Source organism: Arvicanthis niloticus, chromosome 15 (genome assembly GCF_011762505.2).
Source record: "Arvicanthis niloticus isolate mArvNil1 chromosome 15, mArvNil1.pat.X, whole genome shotgun sequence".
Classification (NCBI taxonomy): Eukaryota; Metazoa; Chordata; class Mammalia; order Rodentia; family Muridae; genus Arvicanthis; species Arvicanthis niloticus.
The window spans coordinates 3,834,345-3,854,708 of record NC_047672.1 but is presented as its reverse complement, the minus strand read 5'-3'; the positions used below and the strand labels follow the sequence as shown (position 1 = coordinate 3,854,708).

The 20,364-nt window shown below is 50.6% G+C and overlaps 1 protein-coding gene across 5 annotated transcripts in view; it reads right to left on the bottom strand.

Moving 5' to 3' along the window:
* Window positions 1–3,831: 3,831 nt before the first annotated feature.
* Window positions 3,832–20,364, bottom strand: part of Dpp6 (dipeptidyl peptidase like 6) — an 859,276-nt gene continuing 842,743 nt past the window's right edge. For all 5 annotated transcript variants that reach the window (XM_076913275.1, XM_034518902.2, XM_034518899.2 and 2 more), the window contains exons 19-26: window positions 18,618–18,687; window positions 16,958–17,152; window positions 13,710–13,764; window positions 10,157–10,268; window positions 8,545–8,603; window positions 7,791–7,863; window positions 7,622–7,695; window positions 3,832–5,703 (exon numbers count right to left, since the gene is read on the bottom strand). In XM_076913275.1, the coding sequence (XP_076769390.1) occupies window positions 5,557–5,703; window positions 7,622–7,695; window positions 7,791–7,863; window positions 8,545–8,603; window positions 10,157–10,268; window positions 13,710–13,764; window positions 16,958–17,152; window positions 18,618–18,687 (785 nt within the window). In that variant the 3' untranslated portion in view covers window positions 3,832–5,556. The remainder of the gene's footprint in view (window positions 5,704–7,621; window positions 7,696–7,790; window positions 7,864–8,544; window positions 8,604–10,156; window positions 10,269–13,709; window positions 13,765–16,957; window positions 17,153–18,617; window positions 18,688–20,364) is intronic.

The window sequence follows — 20,364 nt, the reverse complement described above, 5'->3', positions numbered from 1 at the left end:
ACAGTATAGCCATGCTGAGATGGGCAGAGGTGCCCTTCAGGAGCAACTCCAGGCCTTGACACCCCCTGTATCCCAGCAGGCTTGCTGAGGGGCAAGTCACACACATGTCATTGGCATGAGTGCACAGGGTGGGTCTGTGCTGGCCCTTCAGGTGAGAGGGGGCTGCTGAGCTAAGACAGGCTGTGGTGGATGTCCTTGAGAGGCCTCACCAGTCCAGGATCTTTTCCTGCCTCCAGCTTGGCTTCCTCATCACCCTGACAACATTGGGGCTCTTGGGCAGGGGGCTCTACCTTGGATTAACTCTGGCCTCAGCCTTGGATTAACTGTAACCTTCCCCAGGGCTCCCCTGACAGTGCCCCCACCTTCCTCATGCTTTTATTTCTGGCTTGTAGAAGTCTGCCCATTTTGCTGTAAGTCTGCTCCTTGACCCTTCTGGGCTCTCAGGAGCAGGCTCTGGGTACCTATTGTGGGAACAACACCCTGCACGGTTGCCTAATGTACAAATAGCTGTAGTGCAGGAAGTTGGGATTTCGTGGAACTTGTCCCTGGGTCTCAGTCCCCCAACCGGTACTTCAGGAGATCGTCACAGGATGTCTGGTGACAGGTGACACTCAGATGACTCGGGACAGCCACAGCCCACAGCCACAGCAGGGTTTTTGGGTATTAAAATTTCTGCTTCCCAGCTAGAGACAGCCCCAGTGCCTCTAAATAATTTATCTAAGCCCCATCTCTCAGAAGGTGGTCAGAATCCCGTTACAGTGTCAGTGGTGTCAGTCTGCTTGGGGGGGCCCATTCCTGACAGCACTCCAAACCTAAGCCTCAGCATTTGCCCCAGTGAACAGGAAACACTTGACCCTTTGTGCCTGAAAGTGAGGCACTTTCAAGGCCACAGTGCCTGACTGCAGTCCTGGCTCCTTGAGGAACTGTCAGGACTCTGCCTCTCTGCCCCTGTCAGCCTTCAGGTAGTGCCATACAGGGCAGCAGCTCCAAGCTAACTGAGGTTTCTGTGCAGACCCTGCTGTCTTTCTGTTCCTTTAACTTTACAACTACTCTCAATCCAGCTGCCACAAGTGTGCTTTGCTTCTCTCCTCCCCTCCTCCCCTCCTCCCCTCCTCCCCTGCCCTCCTCCCCCTTTGCCTCCTCTCCTGTTCTCCTCCTTTCCTTCCCTTCCTCCCTTCCCTTCAGTCCTCTTTACTTTTACTTCTCTTCTTTCTTTAACTTTATTTTGTATCTGTGTAGGTGTCTTGCCTGCATGTATGTATGTGAAACATATGCATGCATGGTGCCCACACAGGCCAGAAGAGGGAGTTAGATCCTGAACTGGGGTTCAGATGGTTGTGAGCTATCACAAGTGTGCTGGGAACCAAACCCTGGTCTTAACCATCTCTCCAGCCCCTCTTTATCCTTCTCCTCCCCATCCTCTCTCCTCTCTTTTCTTTCTTTTCTCGTTTTCCCCCTGCGGCCTTGAGCTTGTTATGTAGTTAAGAAGTACCTTGGACTCCATTCTCTCCCTTCCAAGTGCAGAGATGTCAAGTATAGCCACCATTCTCAGCCCCCAGCTTATATGGGTTTTACTTGATGAATTCAGGACGCTCCATACATCAATTTGGGGGATCAATGAGTATTTCAAACATGCCTTTTTTTTTTTTTTTTTGAAAGACACTGCACATTTTGGTTTCTTGGCACAAAGAAAAATAGAGCTGGAACTGAGCTGGCAGTATAGCTAGCTTCCACAGTGCCAGAACGCAGGCTACTGGGGGAGAAAGCCATTAGCTAGCAGTCTTCCCAGTTGTGGGCAAAGTGTGCACAACAAACAGCCAGGGAGGTGTGCCTACTGGTGTAACAGTGGCATGATTGTTATGGGGGGACCAACCACTTTCTGATTGGATCTGGGGTTGGCTCCACTGGAGGGAACTCAAGTACTATAAACCTGGTCAAAAGCCATGGCTGGGTGGGCAGAGGCCCTGCTGGGAAGCCATGGCTGGGGTGGGCAGAGGCCCTGCTGGGAAGCCATGGCTGGGGTGGGCAGAGGCCCTGCTGGGAAGCCATGGCTGGGGTGGGCAGAGGCCCTGCTGGGAAGCCATGGCTGGGGTGGGCAGAGGCCCTGCTGGGAAGCCATGACTGGGGTGGGCAGAGGCCCTGCTGGGATGCTACTATTCCTGTTTAGCTAAGTGGATATGCTGTGTGCTTTAAATTACCTTCTAAATATTCATAATTATGTTCATAAGTCAGTGCTGCTAATGTCTTTGGTCAGAGGAGGTTCTTTTGCCGTGGGCACCATAAAGGCCCTGAGAATAAGAGATTGTTTTGTGATCATCTTTAAATGAGATCTCGACATCACCCACACCAGGGTACAGAAACACCGTTGAAGATGGAAGGAAAGACTAGAAGAGCCAGGGATTCGGAGAGCGCTGTGAGATGCTGTTCCCTAGATAAGATATGGCTGTTACACTTAGGAACTCACAGCACCTGTGGTTACCAGACAAGACTGGGCTGCAGTGTTCTGTCCTACGTGTGGGAGGGGCGAATGAAGTCCTGCTCTCCCTAAGGAGCTACTGATGCCTATCATGGCTGGAAGAAGAGGAGACATTTTCTTCAGGGGTGTAGTTACTGCGAAGTTGCTTGTAACCCCTCGCCTTTGCTCATGTAAGCACCCCTAATCAAATTCGATAGTCCACCCCCAACTCCCAAAAGGGCATTAAGGTGTGTGTGTGTGGGGGGCGCTGTTTGAAAAAAGGAAGGGTCAGCAGGAGTGGAGAGGATGAGAGCAGAGGTACACATGATCACGATGTATCATATATGTATGAAAATGTCACAGCAGTTATTATGATGTGCAATGCATGCTAATTATAAAAAGTGAACTCCACTTCTCATTAACAGAACAGGCTGGGCTTGATGACGTACAAGAGGTAGGTTGTGATGGTTTGAATATGCTTGGCCCAGAGAGTGGCACTATTGGGAGGTGTGGCCCTGTTGGAGTAGGTGTGTCACTGTGGGTGTGGGCTTTAAGACCCTCATCCTAGCTGCCTGGAAGCCAGTTTTCTTCTATCAGCCTTCAGAGGAAGGTGTAGAACTCTCACCTCCTTCTGCACCATGCCTGCCTGGATGCTGCCATGCTTCCACCTTGATGATAATGGACTGACTCTCTGAACCTGTGAGCCAGCCCCAATTAAATGTTGTCCTTATAAGAGTTGCCTTGGCCATGATGTTTGATCACAGATGTAAATCCCTAACTAAGACACAGGTGGATCTTTGAGTTTGAGGACAACCTGGTCTGCATACTGAATTCCAGGCCAGCCATAGCTACATAGTCAGACATCCTCCTCCCACTCCAAAGGAAGGAGGGGAATTCCAAACCAAAAAACCATGTCTTGAAGCCCTGCCCAATTTTTGATGAGAGTTGTACTCGCTGATTTTGTGTGTCAACTTGACAACGATGGAGTTATCACAAAGAAAGAAACCTCCCTTGAGGAAATGCCTCCATGAGATCCAGCTGTAAGGCATTTTCTCAATTAGTGATCAAGGGCGGGAGGGCCCGCTGTGGGTGATGCCATCCCTGGGCTGATAGTCTTCGGTTCTAAAAGAAAGCAAACTGAGCAAGCCAGTAAGTAACATCCCTCCATGACCTCTGCATCAGCTCCTGCTTCCTGCTCTGTGCGAGTTCCAGTCCTGACTTCCTTTGGTGATGAGCAGCAATGTGGAAGTGTAAGCTGAATAAACCCTTTCCTCCCCAACTTGCTTCTTGGTCCTGATGTTTCTACAGGAATAGAAACCCTGACGAAGACAGGAGCCAATGGACGAAAGTAAGAAGAAAAAAAAAAAAACAACCTGAGTGGTAAAATAATGTTTTATTCCATGGATGACAGACGCTACCATGCCACATCCCCGCGGCCCCGGACCCTTCTTGCAGCCAGAGCTGGCTTCTCCTGGGCTTTGCCATTGGCCAAACCTGTTGAAGTATGAAAGCTCGCTCTGTCTGTCAGCACAAGGTTCCTTCTCACCAATGTCGATGCATTGCCTATGGAAGAAAGCCCAGGATGCAACTCTTCCAACAGACCTAACATGGACCAATGCTCCAAGCTCATGTGGATGCAACCAAAGCCTCCAAGCATCAACAACAACAAAAGGATATCAACATGGACACATCTCTGAGGACAGGGTTTCGGGACACCCCAGAAAGGAGTGTCCCGGGACAATGAAAACTGATGTACAGGTCATCAACAATCCCAAGAGGGAGTGATGATGATCGGTATATTTCAAACTGGCACTTTTGGAAAAGCCAGAGAGGTGTCTGCATGCAAGCTCAACACAAGCGCCTCAGAGGGGGTGGGGCTGCACAGACGCCAGACACACGTTTCTCGTTTTATATACAACGGAATGAAATATACATGGTGACAGCAGTCACACATCTGGTCGGTGTGTATCTTACAGGGCTGATGAGGTTGAAGGAAGCTCACCAATCTCATTGTCAGAGCAGGAGGGAGGAGTCATCTCTGGGGCTGGTGTTGACAGGGAGTTCTCCCACACTGCCTGTCAGATACTCATGACGTTGGCTTACTGGGCAGACCTAGGAGTGGAACCCAATGTACTGTCTTGTGGTTTTTAAGCAAATGTTACCTGAAAAGACTGGACAACTGATTGGGGGGGCGGGGAGAGAAAGGGTATCAGTTGTAAGGACACATGTGATGGGTGGTGGATCCACAGGCAAGTTCTATCACCAGTCGGGATAGAAGGTTTTACTGATTGGCTTTCAGTGAGGTCTGCTGGGTGCTCTGTGTTCTTGGTGTCTGCAGTACCTCCACCAAGTTTAACAGAGACAGCAGGTGTTCCAGAATAATCTCTTTATCCAAACAAGCAACATGGTAAGTAAAGCAACAAAAGACAGAAAGAAACTCAGAGTGAGACAGTTCAGGGTAGAGACGGTGGGGTATCCAGTTAAATCATAGAAAAAACAGAAAGCAGTTCTACAAGGTTAACCATGGGCAGAGCTATAGTCTTACTTTGTACATAAAAAGACCTGTTTTCTTGATGCAGATAGGGACAGCGGGGGCTTTTCTAACAATGGAGAGGGGCCTGGCATGTCTGGGCACTGCGGAGACAACCATGCTATCCCTTCCTACAGCGCAGCTCTGTCAGACAGGACGCCAGACAGGACTGACAGGTGGGAACAGCAATGCAGTGCAAGTGCAGATGGTGGGTCTCAAGGTCACAGAGAGAAAGCTCCAACTTAAGTGCTGGTTTTCTCGGGCTCAAAGTGTGCCCTCTGTCATCTGTCCTTTGCTTTGTCCCTCGGGGAAGGGACATGGGATGTGTCAGTCCCTGGGGGCCAGGAATAGGCCATGCTGCTGAGATGGGGTTGTTCCAGGCTGTGTGGTGACTCCTTTCCACCTGGAGCTTGGTGCCCACCACCAAATGACCTTCGGAATGGAGACACATGCTATGGAGCGCTGGCACCTCCACTCCCACTGCCCTTGGAGGGAGGGTGGTGGTGGTAAGGGGATTCCTCAGTTGCATATTGTAGAAAGAGCCATGTCTGTGCTTAGGTCTCAAGCGTGATTAGTCCTCCTCCTCGTCCTCTTTTGCTGTGGCTGTTGGTAGCTTGTCCTGGATCCTGAAACATTCCTCAAAGAAGCCGATGATAGACCTGTACAGGTGCTGCTTGAGCGCCACACTGTGGAAGTAGTGACTTTCATCTGGGTAGATCTGTGAAGGGAGAAGAGAGAGGTTTCTCACCCACACGTCACCCTCCTAAAGAGATTGACTGCTGAGGCATGGAGGATATGTAGTGTAGAAAAGGCCAGGGCCCCACACTCTGAAGTCTAGTTGCAGGATGATTTTCCTAGCTGCTGGGGTCCCAGCTTCAGTGCCCTCTGCTCTGGGGAGCGCTGTTTCTGTACCAGGCAGAGAGGGCTCTTGCAGCCCTAGCAGGTCATGAAAACTGATCAGTCTTCTCAAGAGCTCCTCCCTTGGCACCTTTCTTCCCCTCACCAAGGGCAGTGGATATAGTAAGGATTAGGTGAGAAAACTTGGAGAACGCCTCATTTAGAGGACTCAATGGCCAGAGCTACTTTTCCTAATTTACAACCAGAGTATAACACTCAGGAGCTATAGGGTCTCTCTCTCTCTCTCTCTCTCTCTGTCTCTCTCTCTGTCTCTCTGTCTCTCTCTCTGTCTCTCTCTCTGTCTCTCTCTCTCTCTCTCTCTCTCTCACACACACACACACACACACACAGAGAGAGAGAGAGAGAGAGAGAGAGAGAGAGAGACAGAGAGAGAGAGAGAGAGAGAGAGAGAGAGAGAGAGAGAGAGAGACATACAGACATACAGACACACAGACTTCTGGCTAAGTGGTTCTCTGAGGATGGGAATGAGCCCCAGGTCGCCTGCTGTCTGGACCCTCACATGCGTTTTGGTGCACACTCACAGGGCTGTGTCTTGGGTCCAGGTAATGTGGGAAGGAAAACTGAATAAAGTCTGGTTCATAATGTTTTTGTGAGAATTGAATACTACACAGACATGTCATGCAGATTGGCTCTTTTGTATATGGTTGGTGCAATGACACAACCTGTCCTCTAGAGGTGCTGTGCAAATCCTGCATTGCATGAGCATAGAAGCCAAGCCTGACTTGGATGGAATCTTGCTTTGTTTTTGAGCCCAGTCTCATTCTGACTCCTGTATTCTTCTTATGCCTTTTAGGGTGACATCATCTTTTTTTTTAAAAAGCCTGGAATATGTATGTTTAACTCACGAGATGTACAGAAGACAGAAAGGCAGCATCCCCGCCCCTTCTTGCTTTGCCCCCTGTCTCTGCTCTCCCCTGGAGCTTGTCATGACTGCAAAGTCTTGAGTCCTTGAGAGGCATCTGTTGTGCTGCCATGCATGGCCCCAGGTGAGTCTCTTCTAGGCACAGATGCCATGATGTGTGCAGAGCACACTTAACGAATCATGAGTGTATCACACCCTGGGATACAATGTAACCAAGTCCTCCACAGCATTTAACAACCCTCAGGCCAAAGGCCTTTTTCTGATTCAACCCACACACATGGCTGCCACGGATTAGTAGATGCTGAATGCACAGGCAGATGGTGGTCAAAGTCAGACAGACACTCTCTGAGGGAGACAGGGTGCCATTTGCCTCTGCATTTTAAAAGACGAAGAGGTTGTAGCTGTCTCCTCAAAGGAACCAGAGGGCAAGAAGGAATAAGAGCAGTTTCCTGCATCATCCCTGTGCATCCCTGGGAGGAGGCAGGAATGGGCACCAGTGAAGGCCATCATGGGTTTGGTCTCTGAGCTTGGCTCCTGGGATAGGTGGTTCTATTGCAGCCACAGTGGCAGAGGTGCTTGGGCTACAGCCATGGGGGTCACCTATGCTGCAACTCGGGCCCTCCCCACACCTATAGAAACCATTGGAGGAGTGCATACGCTGGCTTGGCCTTTCTCACTGCTTAGAAGAGGAGCGTGGGGCAGGGTGGTTCGGAATGAACGGTGGTGGCTTGTGTATAGAGCTGAGTTCCTGTCAGCTGAAGGGATTTATGTGATCTGCTGTGGACCTCACTCAGCTCTGTACTATGACAGGGACAATCTTGCTTTAAGTATTGGCCTAACAGGTAGCATTCCTTACCTGTAAGCTGTAATTGGCTTTTCCCTTGATCAGCTGTGTGATGAGCTCAGCTGTGTGCTGGAAATGGATTTTTTCTGTAGAAGAAAACAGAAGCAAACATTGGCCAAAACTCACATCACCACCAGGGGACCTTTATCACCAGGGGGCCTTTGCGGGACTCTGTCCTCACCGTCAGCTGTAGCGTGGATGATCAGGAACTGCTGGTCCTCCAGTGCTGACACACGGTGTGTCAGCTTGGTCATCTGCATGTGTGGGGCAAGGGAACGGGGTTAGCTGGGGGATGCGGTCAGGTGGGGAGTGGGAACATTGATGGAGGGGTCAAGGCAAGTGGAGGGAAATGCTAGGTGTCCCGGGGAGAATGGGAAACATGGAATCCAGCATGGGAAACCAGCAACTCCCTTAGGAGACAAGGGCAAAGGAGAGAGTGAAGGGGGTTCTCCAAGCACAGGCGGCCTTGGAGGGCCATCATGTCATCCTGTGATACTGAATAAGCTTGTCCCTCTGTTCATGCAGAGCTCTGCCTGACCACAAGACGCTGGCCTTCTGCCTGTGCATGGCTGACAACATGGTGGCTGGGGGGGGGGCAGTGAGAAGCACAGTTCCCAGCTCACCCTCCCACAGGGGAACAGTCCTCGATGTGGGGGATCAGGAGCCCCAACATCCTGCAGTTCCATAGGTTTTCTCATCTCTCTTCCCACCCATCAAAGCCAAGCAGGAGAGCAGATGAGCAGACAGAGGCCACATTAATCCAGTTCAGTGCAGTGGGAAGGTGATCCCAAGGTTTTGATGGTGGAGAGGACCAGCCCTTGGAAGCAGGAGTGGCTGAGGGTGGGGCGGGAGGAAGGGTGGGATGAAGGGGATAGTAGATTGACCAGTTTCACCTGGTCCACTGCCTTGCCCAATAGCAGCTATGCCAAACATACCTCATACGCTCTGTTGTCGAGTCCGTGGAGGCCAAGGTACCTCTCAGAAAATGCAGAGGCTGGACAGAGACAGAGGGAAGGGGTCATCTCTGGTTCTCCAGGGCTCCAGTGGGGACAGAACCCAGATGGAAGGAATGAGGCTGCAGTGTGGGACCTCCCCCTGCCACTGGCAAATGCGAGGCTTGTGTTTTGCTTTGTTTTGAGACAAGGTCTCACTATTGCAGTTTTAGCAGGTTGGGGAACTGGATGTGTAGGCCAGAATGGTTGTGCATTCACCAGAATCCACCTGTTTCTGCCTCCCAGGTGCTGGGATGAAATCTATGCACCACCATTCTGGGCTTAAACTTTGGGTGTTAAAAGATATCTTCTTAATCATCTGGGTCATGGCATAGGAGTCAAACAGTGTGTGTGTGTGTGTGTGTGTGTGTGTGTGTTGTGTGTGTGTGTACACGCGTGCGCGCACACGGGTTCATGTGTGCTATGCTTAAATGTGTCATTTCTGGTGGGTTTCTCTAAGTCAGCTCGGGTCTTGGTTCTGCACATGACTTGATGTATGCCAGGTGACAGAGAAGGAGGCAGAGCCCCTACAGTGTTGTTCTGCCAGGAAAACAAGGGATTAAGGAAGGAGTCACCTCAGTGTCACAGGGTGTCAGTGTTTCATGAGTCAGGAGGTCAATGAAAGGGACTTCCCAGTTGTGGCTCATCAAGACCCAGGTGGGCTGGGGAGCTATGCAGGGCCAGTGCCTGCTTAGCATGCGGGAAGCCCTGTGTCCCACACTTAGCACTGAAAAAGGGGTAGGTATGGTTCAATTCATGCATATTTGAATCAAGCAGATTTGGGATAGCATGATTAAGAAATTAAGAACGTCTCATTGAGTTTGAACAATGCAACATGCAACACATGTTTTCATAAGAAAGGTTATCAGGAATTGAAGCAGGAGTGTTCTTATGAAAAAAATCAATAAAATTTGCATTAAAGCTGTGAGTCTCTGGTCCATGAACCTCAGAGGCTGCTAGACCAGTGCCCTACCCAGCTCTGGCCTGATGCATGGGGTCTACAGGTGCTAAGAAAGTGCACATGGTCCACAGGAGGCTCACAGAGAGGAGGTCGGCTCCCACAGTACTCTAATAGACCGGAGACAAGAATACTCCAGGTTCTTGGCATCACTTAATATGGGGTCCCTTGGGTCTGGCTCACAACCTGGTGCCTTGGAGCCCTGAACAGAATGTGTATTCTCAGAGCCACTTAGGCCTTTGCGTTGAGTATCGTCAAATCACACACTGACAAAGAAAGGGATGGATATCCAAAGAGAGAACAGTTCATGGCCCAGGACTCTAACACAGTGTAGTCTGAGGCCATGTCTACCTGGGCAGATGGCTCCCTCTCACCCTAGGTAGTCTGGACCCCACAACAAGTCATCCTGACAACCTATCTCCCAGCCCTGGTCCTGCTCATGGGGTGTTTTACTCTGCATACTGATTAGAGATTTCCCTCCTGCCCTAGGGAGTCAGAATACATGGGGGGAGGGAGGGGTCTTGCTGTTGGACACAGAGATGATGAAAGATGGAGCCATGCTGTAAACTCAGCCCTGGGTCTTATCAAGGCCATTACCATAGAGTTTGAAGTCTGTTATTGGAGAGAGCGCAGAGCCGCAGATGAAAGTCTGACCTTGATTTTCTCCCTTGGCTGGGAGGATGTAAGTGCTCAGGTACCCACCATAATCCTAGGAGACACAAGAAGGAAGGAAAGAGGCACGGATGGAGTCCTCCACAACTCAGCAGGAAACCAGCCCCAGTCCAGGAAGGCCAGCTCCTAACACGTGTGTTCATGCAGTTTTTTAAAAAAATTGAACTTTAAATATTCTTTTTGGGCAATAAAGGAGACACTAAACAGTTTCCTGTGTGACACAGTCTCTTCAGGACCCAGTGCCCAGGGACCCAGGTTAAGTGTGCTGACATCGAGTGCAATCTCCACCTAGGATGGTGACATAGGAAGGCTGGTGTCCAGCATTCCAGTCCAGCTGACCGCCCCTCGTCCCTCCCACTTCCTCACATAGCCAGTGCCTGTCTCTGTGATCTAAGGGAAGGTGAACCAGAGCCTGGATGGGTGGAGAAGCAGGCCTGTCACTCAGGGCTTCACGAAACCCTCGTGTGTGCCCTGCAGGCAGAGTGAGCCCTCAGCACCCATGTGGCCTGACTGCTGGGCATGGGGAACTCCAGATTGTTTTCCTAGCTGAAGCTCTACTCCATCACTGTGTGGCTCCTTTTAAGTGTTACAGGCTGCTGAGAAGAGCCAAGGGGAAGGGGACAGATGTGATGCTTGCCTGAGCACAAGTGGGCTGAGAGAACCAGGGAACAGTGGAGGTTGCAAAAGTCTTACATGACTGTCTATGTGGGTGTATGAGTGAGCATGTTAGAGGGGGTGGGGACAGGGAGAGGGAGAGGGAGAGCAAGGTGGACATTTGTGAGCTTGTGTATATATGTGACCATATAAGCAAAGGAATGTAAGAACATGTATGCATGTGTGCTTGCATGTATGGGCATACAGCTGAAAATACAGTTGCATGTGTATTAATGCACTGTGGGCCTGTGTACGTATGTGAACCTGTGAGCACATGTGTGTATGAGTGTGTAAATGTTGGTGTGGTATAAACATGTATGTGTGAGAGTGTCTGTGCACATATGTAGCTATGCAAATACGTGTGTGCATGTGTGCAAATCGGGGTGTGCTGACCATGGCAACATCGGGTGTGGATAATCCCACAATTGATGAAACCTGGGTAACATCCACATCATGCCAAGCTCCCCACTGGTTTAATAGTGTGTCCATTTTGTTATACTGTACTGTGGTAGTGGGTTTGTTTTTTTTTTTTTTAAGCAGGGCAGGAGAATCTTGTCAATATTTTGAAATAACAATGAAAGTTTTTCAGTTTTCTTTCCTTCCTTCCTTCCTTCCTTCCTTCCTTCCTTCCTTCCTTCCTTCCTTTCCTCCTCTTCTTCATCCTCCTCCTTCTACTTCTGTAGACAGGACTATTTAGCACAAGGTGGCCCCAGACTCTCCAGGACTATTTAGCACAGGGTGGCCCCAGACTCTCCTTCCTGCTCTGTAAGAGTCCCAAGGGTTGTAGATGTATACCACCACATCCAGCCACGTCATTTTCTAGGTAGTAGTTTTTTTTTTTTTTTTTGTCAATGGACTCTACATGTTCCTATGAGCCATTCTGGCCAGAGTTGGCAGGATACAGCTCATAGATGTCCCCTTGTCTGTGAGGAGCAGGTACTTCTGCACAGGGTTCTCTGGCCCTGAGCTCCCTCGTTAATGGAAGAAAGGGATACATAGAGCTAGGCTGCATGAAGACTCACACAGCTCATGAGGAAAGGTCACAGAAGGCTGAAGTACTGAAAGAATTGATGGCACCTGGGACCGTACAGTGCAATAATAGTAATAAGAATTGATGGTCCATGGTGAGCACCCTGGGAGAAGGGAAGTGAGAACCCAAGTTGAAGGCTCACAAAGCCTCTGTTTAAGACATGCTTGAACAAAGCACAACAAACCCCAGACAGACCCAGGCTACTGAGTGAAGTGTGGCCCCACTCAACAGAACTGGAAAGGATAGATCCATCAAGGCTGCATACCTGACTCAGGCTGGGGATGAATGGTATCGGAATGTGCTTGGTTCCTCTCCACGTGACACACTTGGCTGCCTGTGTACCCAGTGGGCTATACTTTGGTAAAGCCCACTAACATCCAGAAGACCCTGGGCCGACTGTGGCCAGGGAAAGTGACATGGTCCCAGTGTGTAGGATTGTCTGAGACAAAGGAAAAAGGCCAGGCTAGCTCACCTTTGAACTGGACATTGGTGTGTGTTTGGAGAGAGTGAAACTCAATGAAGACACAGGTTCTGGCCCTCTCACTTCTACCATCGGGGTGTTGGGAAGTCAGTGTGTGAGGGTTAAGGGGTATGGTGAGTATTGACCCCCAGATAAGTTTATCAATGATCTAGCTGGCTCTGGGCTTCTCATAGGCAGTGTCTAGAACAAGCTTTGGGGGCTATCTCCAGGCTCTGTTCTGTTTCTGAGCCAAGAAGAGAGTCCACTGGAGCCTCTCTCTGTGGCCTCATCTCTGCGGGTTCAGATGAAATGATTCCATGGGCTCATGCTTGGAGTGCTATTCTGGGAGCTGTGGAGCCTAACTGTCAGGCATTGGGCCATGAGTGCCCTCTTTAAAAAAGAACTCCTGGGGTCCTAGCACAGTTGTTAAGATGCAAGGCCACAGTCAACCCTCTGTCCTCAGTCTCTCCTTTCTCTGCTTCCTAACCCTTACTCCAGAGGTAACTCTTCCTCTCACTACCATGGCCGCTATGCTTTCCCAACACAGAAGCCATCAGAAATCATTTCTCCCTCAAGTAGCTTTTTGTCAGGTAGTTTTGTTTGGTGAGGGCCATGAATAGAGTAATTCAGCAGTGGTGGGCTCTGTTGGGCCTGTGTCTGGAGTCTTGCATACAGTGCTGTCAGGTCCTAGTATACACTGCTTCCTAGTCTGTGGGATGTATTCTGATGCTGACTGCTGGGCTGCCCTTAAGGGGCTGTGCTGGGGGTGGGGCAGGGTGTCAAGAGCCATGAGTTTTCTGAGAGGAAGGGGTCTCCAGTCTCTAGGTTGTGTGAAGAGGGGAGGGTAGCCTCTACTAGGCCACACAAGTGGCCCTTGGAGAACTGATCCCATCACTGAGCCTCTATGACATCCCACAGAGGCCCACCCAAGCCATGTGATGAAGTGCCAGGCGGGAACCGCTCTGCTTTAGCTGTGGGGAGCCCACAGCCTTCCTTCCCTCTGAGAAAACATGAGGATTACTGCGGCTGTACACGGGCAGATGTCCACACCCTGGGTCCTGTTCCCTCTTCTCCTGCTGTGCCCAGCAGAGCTCACCAGGCCCTGCTTGGAAAGAGATGAGGAGCTCAGGGCAGCTCTCTGACAAGGACATGGCCTATTTCCTCCTTTCGGGCCATGTGACAAAGGCTTCCTCACAAAGCTGCTCGCACTAACCTCTTCCTCGTCTCTCTCCCTCCCCCAAGGCCACAGGTGATCTCAGAGGGGCTCACAGGGAGGTTCAAGCTGTTCTGTGCTCCAGGGCTGACAAACCCAGGCTGAAGACAGTGTGACTCACCTTCCCAAACACAGCTACCCGAGTCTTGTCAATGTATTGCTCCTTCAGCATGGTTCTGCAGGCAGAGGGGAAGAGAGGGGGGAGTTCATGAGGGTCTCCTCTGTAGCCTGTGGTTTACAGCTACACTGATTATCCAAAGCATGCATGAAGAAGCTCTTCAGACTAGAAAGGATCTTGGGGTTCTACACGCAGTTGCTTATTGCTTTTATTTATGTGGGTGGCGCTCACAGTATATTTACACTCTAAATGCATGGCACCCTTGTGAGGCTTCTGCAGAAACTTCCAGGTGAAACGTTGGAGCATCCGGGAGCACCAGAGACCCTGGGCCTCCTGTGCATTCCCTGCCATCTTCTCTTCTGCAGTAAGGTGCTGGGTTATGTGACTGTCCTTACGCAGGGGACTTCACACCCATCACGTGGGCTCCAAGGGCGGATAAGCAGACAGAGGGCTTTCAGAGCTTCAGGGAGTTACCGCAGTGGGTGGTGTCAACCTTCTCCTTCCACACAGAAAATCTGCCCTGAGGTCTGATGGTGCCAAGCCTGATGACCATTGCTGGGCTTTTGTTCTGTGAGCTCCTGGGTTGAGAAGTGACGTCACTGACGTTTGCCTGGGGCATGTTTGCTGTTGGCTTTGCTCAGCTGCTGAGCTCACTCCTTGTTTTTAGAGAATGAGAGAAAAGGGTCCTTATCTTTTTTTATCCCCAAGCTTTGACAGGGTGGCACCAGGGACTATGTGCTCACAGGTTGAGTCCAAAGGAGTCAGGATGATTTTTTTTTCTGGCTTCTCCATGACAGGGAGAGCAGGAAAAGACAGGGAGGAGGGCAAGAGGCAAGGAAAGTGCTGCTATGAGCACCCCCCCATCTCCAGCCTGTGGAGATGCGACCTCAGTTTCCCCGGGCAGCCTGTCTGGTGTAGTGTGGGTTACAGGCAGCCACCTGCTCCTCCTCCTTACAGACAGAAGCCAGTGTTCACTTCTCTCGGTCCTTCCTCGGCCAGGAATTATCCCACAGTCAGAATCAGGGCCAGCTGCTCTCCTGGAAAGCCAGCTTGCTATCTGATGATGCAGAGCCTTACAAGTGTTCCCAGGCTGTCTTGTGCTGGTGTGGGGCAGGGGTTCTGGGTTCTGGATCGTGCAGGGTAAGTGCAGGGAAATGAAGAGAAGGTTCCCAGGCTATTTTGGAGTCAAGGAGCTCTTTCTTCCTTTCTTTCTTGGAGTTTTCGGAGGTGTCTTCGGTGTTCCTGACCAGCTTACATCAGGAGACTGGAAGCTAACGTTATCATAGTCATAGCTATCCTGAACTGGGAACAGTCTCTTGAAGTGAGTCTGTCCTGCTTGGCTGTGTAGATGGATAGAGCCTGCATCTTTGTTGACACTGTTGGTGTGTGGAGCAGCCTTGCTGTGCTTCCTGGCTGACTACCATGTGAAGTGCAGCCTCCACTGCTCCTACATCCAGGAACCCTGGCATGCCTCCCCTGCCATGACAGACTGACATGACAGAACTGTGAGCCAAATAAACCTTTCCACACCTGGATGGCTTCATCTGGCACTTTGGCCACAGTGACACAGAGGCAGCTAACACTCCTGGAGGAGAAGGCTCTTTGTGTTCTTTAAAAAGCATACATTGAAAGTTAGCCGAGTCTTCTCTTCTGAAGCTCTGAAGCTTCAGGTGTGGGAGACCAGCTCACTGCAGACTCCAGCACATACGGGAGCTCGGTCAGTGCTCTGCTCTCCCATCACACCCAGGCCTATGAACACACCCAGAAAACAGCCCTTGTCACAAGGCTTGCTCTTGTCCTTCCACGTCTGTGATTCTGCAGGGTGGTGGGACTGTCTTCAAGTTCACTCTCAGTGCACACACCTGGCTTTTTGGTTTCAGACCAGGGACAAGGGACTGAGGTGCATATCTTAGATCTGAAAGCAGACCTGGCCTCCAGGTTCTCCCAGCATCCCTCACTCCCTACCTGACATACCCTGCCCTCTACCCTGAACTTTCCAGCCAAGGGGCTGGGCCACCCCTCCCCCAGAGGCTCTTCCAGATATAATCCAGAAATCCAGATATTTTGGTCCCTGCCCCCACCCCCCGCATGAGTGTTCTTTCTTTCTCTTTCCCTGTCTCCTTTCTTTCCCTTCCCATGGAAACTTCACTGGCCTCCTTCCTTGGGGCCAGTAAACTTGCCTGAGAGCAGCTTCCCAATAAACCTGTGTTTAACATATTCTGATCTGGCTTGAACTGGTTCATTTCAGCAGGGGAGAAATAATAGCTCATCACTGGGTGCTATATGACCTTCGCAGAGCAAGCCTGGAGACCAGCTCCATCCTGGCACAGGTGGCTTGTGCTCCTCTACCACTTCTATGGCAATGCAAACCATGGTTTTGAGCACCTGTCCCTTGGCACGGGTTTTTTTCACTTCTTGGTGGCAATTGGTGGGTCTCACTGACTTGGTGACAGCTTGTGGAAGAAGAGTGAGGACAGGGCACTGCTCAGAGTCGGGCGACATTTCTGACCAGCCACCCACACATGCACAGGGTCCCCTTCTTTGTAGCGAGGTGAACCCTTGTCCTTGCCCTCCCTACTTTTGCTCACGTTCTCTCTCTGGTCTTCCTTCTGTGCTTCCTGGAGTCAACCGCACACCTGACCACAGAAGCCACAGTACAGAGAAGCCAGGCAGACTGCAGTGGGTTGAATGTAAAATGTTCTCCATAGGCTTAAGTATTCCTAGCTGGGCAGCATATTTTGGGAGATTTTAGGAGGTGGAGCCTCACTGGAGGAAGTAAGTCACTGGGAGGTGGGCCTTCAGGTTTGTAGCCCAGCCACAAACAGCCCTTCCTGTCTTCTCTTTGCTTCCTGATCTGTTGAGATCCAAGGAATTGCAACCCAGGTTCTTCCTACCATGGCCACTGTAGTGGACCCAAATAAGCCTCTCCTCCCTGAATTTGCTGCTTGTCGAGGACTTGGTCACAGAGATAAGAAAAATGATTAATACACAGACCTTGCTCAGTTTCAGCCTCTGGCTTTATGCTTAGATCAGTTCATCACAGAAGCCACCAAGCAGTACAGAAGCCTCCAGGAGAACCCTGCTGGCGGTCTCCCTGGAGACGTGCAAGCACGAGACCTGTGTGTGTGTGTGTGTGTGTGTGTGTGTGTGTGTACAACAGGAACATCCAACATGCCCAGGGACAGCCCCTGCTGAGAGCATCCTCTCTACCTTCCCTGCCCCACCCCTGCCCAGCCAGCATGGCTGCTCACCTCACAGCTTCCAGCTGGTCCTTCTCCTCCAGAAAGCCTAGCCGCCTCCTTACTTCATGCAGGAGCTTGGTTCCCTGGAAGCCGCTGCCTCGGCCGTCACACTTGACCACCACTGCTCCATGGCTGCTCACCAACACTGTTTCCCAGGTCACCTCAAACCTCTCCGACACGCTCTGACTCCCTGGGGTACCATCCCTAGAAGAGATAGGTTTTCAGTGTGTTGCATCTTGGCTGGCAAATAGCACATCTGAGAAGCTTTCTCATAGGGAGCTATGTGTCTTTCCCTTTACCTGGTGCCCTATGCCTGCTCCAGAGCCTCTGGCTCTGTTGTCTAGGGTGAGCGGGCCAGGTATCATTCACATCCCCTCAGAGAATCGTATGGCACCACAGTCTTCTCAAATGTGTACATGCATGCATACGCACATGCATGTAGGCCAGAGGTCAACTCTGATGTTATTCCTCAGGCACTATGTGACTTGTTTTGTGCTGTTGGGGTCTCTCACTGGCCTGGAACTCAAGCAAGGGGGTTAGGCTGGCCTAGTTGGGAGGCCCAGGGACAGTCCTGCTGTCTTCCCTGGGGCTGGGATTATAGACATGTTACCATACCTTACAATTTTTAAAACAAATTTCTTGGGATGGAATTCAGGTCCTTGATTGGTGTGTCAAGCATTTTAGCTATGTCCCCTGAACTCTGGTGAGCATTTCCAACATGATGAAGCTCTTCCTGTCTGCTTGGGGTTTGACGCAGCTTGATCTGCTCCCACCCTCAAGTCTGTCAACTGAGTGCCCAGGATGTGGGATCCCTTCAGCCGATCCTTGGTTTAGAAACCTTCTTTATGGTTAAGTTGGAAGAAATAACACCCAGGCTGGCCCAGTGACTTTCCCACATTCTCTTGGAGGCAGGCACTTGGCGCTCTCACTGTGGGGAGGGGGCATTGGGCTTGGCTCTTTCTTTCTCCTCTAAGGACACCATGCTGTGGCTTCAAAGCACTCCCAGTGGAAATGTACACCAATGGGAAGCAGCTCATGCTGTGGACAGATTCAGGGAGGACAGATGTGGGGTGGAGGGCACTCTTGTGTCATTATTATGCGTCAATTAAGAGTAAGGATGTGTTCAGAGAACTGTACTTTTGGGTCGTGCTGTTGTGTAAATATCAAACTGAGCTATGCGAATATGTCACAAGATGATACGATCTTGTGGGACCATGGTTTTATATACTTGTCAAGGTCAGAAATGTTCTTGAAATCTCACTACAATGATAAAAACGTACCACTGATGCCTAGAGGTCCCACTGTGCTACCTCTAGGAGGTCTTCAGCAGTTATAGGAAGAGCCCATCCTATGCTGACAAGCCAATATGTCTTAAAAACTAAACAAATAACATCATCTACCCTACTTCTTGCACTGATGAGTCTCAAGAAGGTATCTGGAGAAAGGACAAGGGGGGAGGAGGAGGGAGGGGAAAGAAAGAGGGAAGGAGAAAGGAAGGAAGAAAGGAAGGAAGAAAAGAAGAAAGAGGGGTAGGGAGGGAGAAAGAAAGGGAGGGAGAGAGAAAGAAAAAAGAAAAAGAAAGAAGAAAGAAAAAGAAAGAAAGAAAGAAAGAAAGGAAGGAAGAAAGAAAGAAAGGAAGGAAGGAAAGAAGAGAGGCAATCATACTTACACCACGAGCAGTAAGGGGTAGTGGGATGTGTCAGTGAAGGTGGCTGGCTTCAAGATCTGCATTGGCAAGCCTAGGGAAAGGGGGAATACAACTAGGTCAGGGGCAGCTGGGGCAAGGGATTGACTAGTGTGTACCCTGGCTCTGTTTCTTCGTTTCTGTGGATGTTCTATGGGAGGAAAAGGTAGGAAATCCACAGAGGGGCTTTCACGACAACTTCTTGTGGGCCTGTGGACAGGTCACTGGCTTTGTGGCTATCTCTGGGCTGGAACTCAAATTTCACCTTTCACACAGAAGCGTGTGAACTTCCTCAGGTCTCACAGGTACTTGCTGGTGCCAGAATTCCACATAGAGAGAATCACCGAGGCGCAGCCCAGCCATGTACTGGGATGGATAGGTTTACCTTTCATTTTATGTGTACGTGTGTTCTGCTTGCATAGATATCTGTACATGCCTGGTGCTGCAGAGGCCAGAAAAGGGTGTTGGAGCCTCTGAAACTAGAGTTACAAATAGTCATGAGCTTCCCTGTGGGTGTTGGGAATTGAACCTGGATCCTCTGGAAGAGCAGCCAGTGCTTTTAACTGCCAAGCCAGCTCCACAACCCAAGCGGGTGGATATTTGTGAGCAGTTGGTTCTGGGAGAGGAAAAGACTGAGGTGAATTGGCCTGCTCAGGTAAGAGCATATCGAACTGACAGACGGTGGTGGAGAACACCTCTCCACCATGACTTGCAGGTTCTTACCAGGCAGGGATGACTACCTGCTAGATCCTCAAGGACAGGACCCTGGGGGAGGAGTTGGGAGAGCCGTGCTCCTGTGGCCATTGAGATCACAGGTCATTGGTGTCATGAGATGGAGGGGATGGAGATGGTAAGAATCAGGAAATTGTCCCACACCACTTTCTTTGTTCACCCCATCTCCAGAACAAGCCTTCTGCCGCAGCAGGAATGTGTTTATTGAGAGTAACCACAGGCCAGATTACCAGAGGCCCAGCAATTAAATGGGAATTAGTGACTTTCTAGTGCAGTGACTGTAGACACACCCCGGCCCTGGCAACCTTCTCTGAAGACTCATCCCAGCCCTGGCAGCCGGCTCTGAAGCAGCCCTTTCATTATTGAACCAGCCTGACTGCTAATGGCTTGCAAATTGGATCTGTGGCCCAGGGACTGGCAGACAGGCAGGCACTGCACGGTATCACAGAGATATCCACAACACATGATGTGGTTACACTGCAGGGTGGACCTTGGGAAGTAGCTGCAAGTCTGGAGATTACACTGAGGGAGCAGTTCTGAATGCCACTGACTTTCCCAGAAGCCTTTTCTATCAGTGGAGATAAACAAAACTGTAAACAGGTCTCCAAAAAGGGACCTGTTTACAGTATTTAGACTGTTTGCTCAAAAGGCTGGCTTCTGTGTCAGGCCTTGGCGGACCTGGCCGTCGTCCCTAGTTCCCTCTCCTGCTGCAGTGCTGGGGACACCTGGGAGCAGGGCTGGCGTTAGTGACGCTCCCACAGGCCCTTTATGGCTGTCCTGAGGGAAGGTGAGGATGTCAGGGCTCAAAATTTGGAGATGGGATGGCAGCAGTGCAGAATGATGAGGAGGAAGGGGTGGGAACTGCCAAGGAGTGGAGCCCTCACAGGGAGGTGAATCACGCTGGCATCTAGCTGCAAAAGCCTGGAGCAAGGACATGTTGCAGCAGGGCACAGTGGCATGTTGGAAACAATATCCAGAGCATATACTCAGTTCTTGGTCA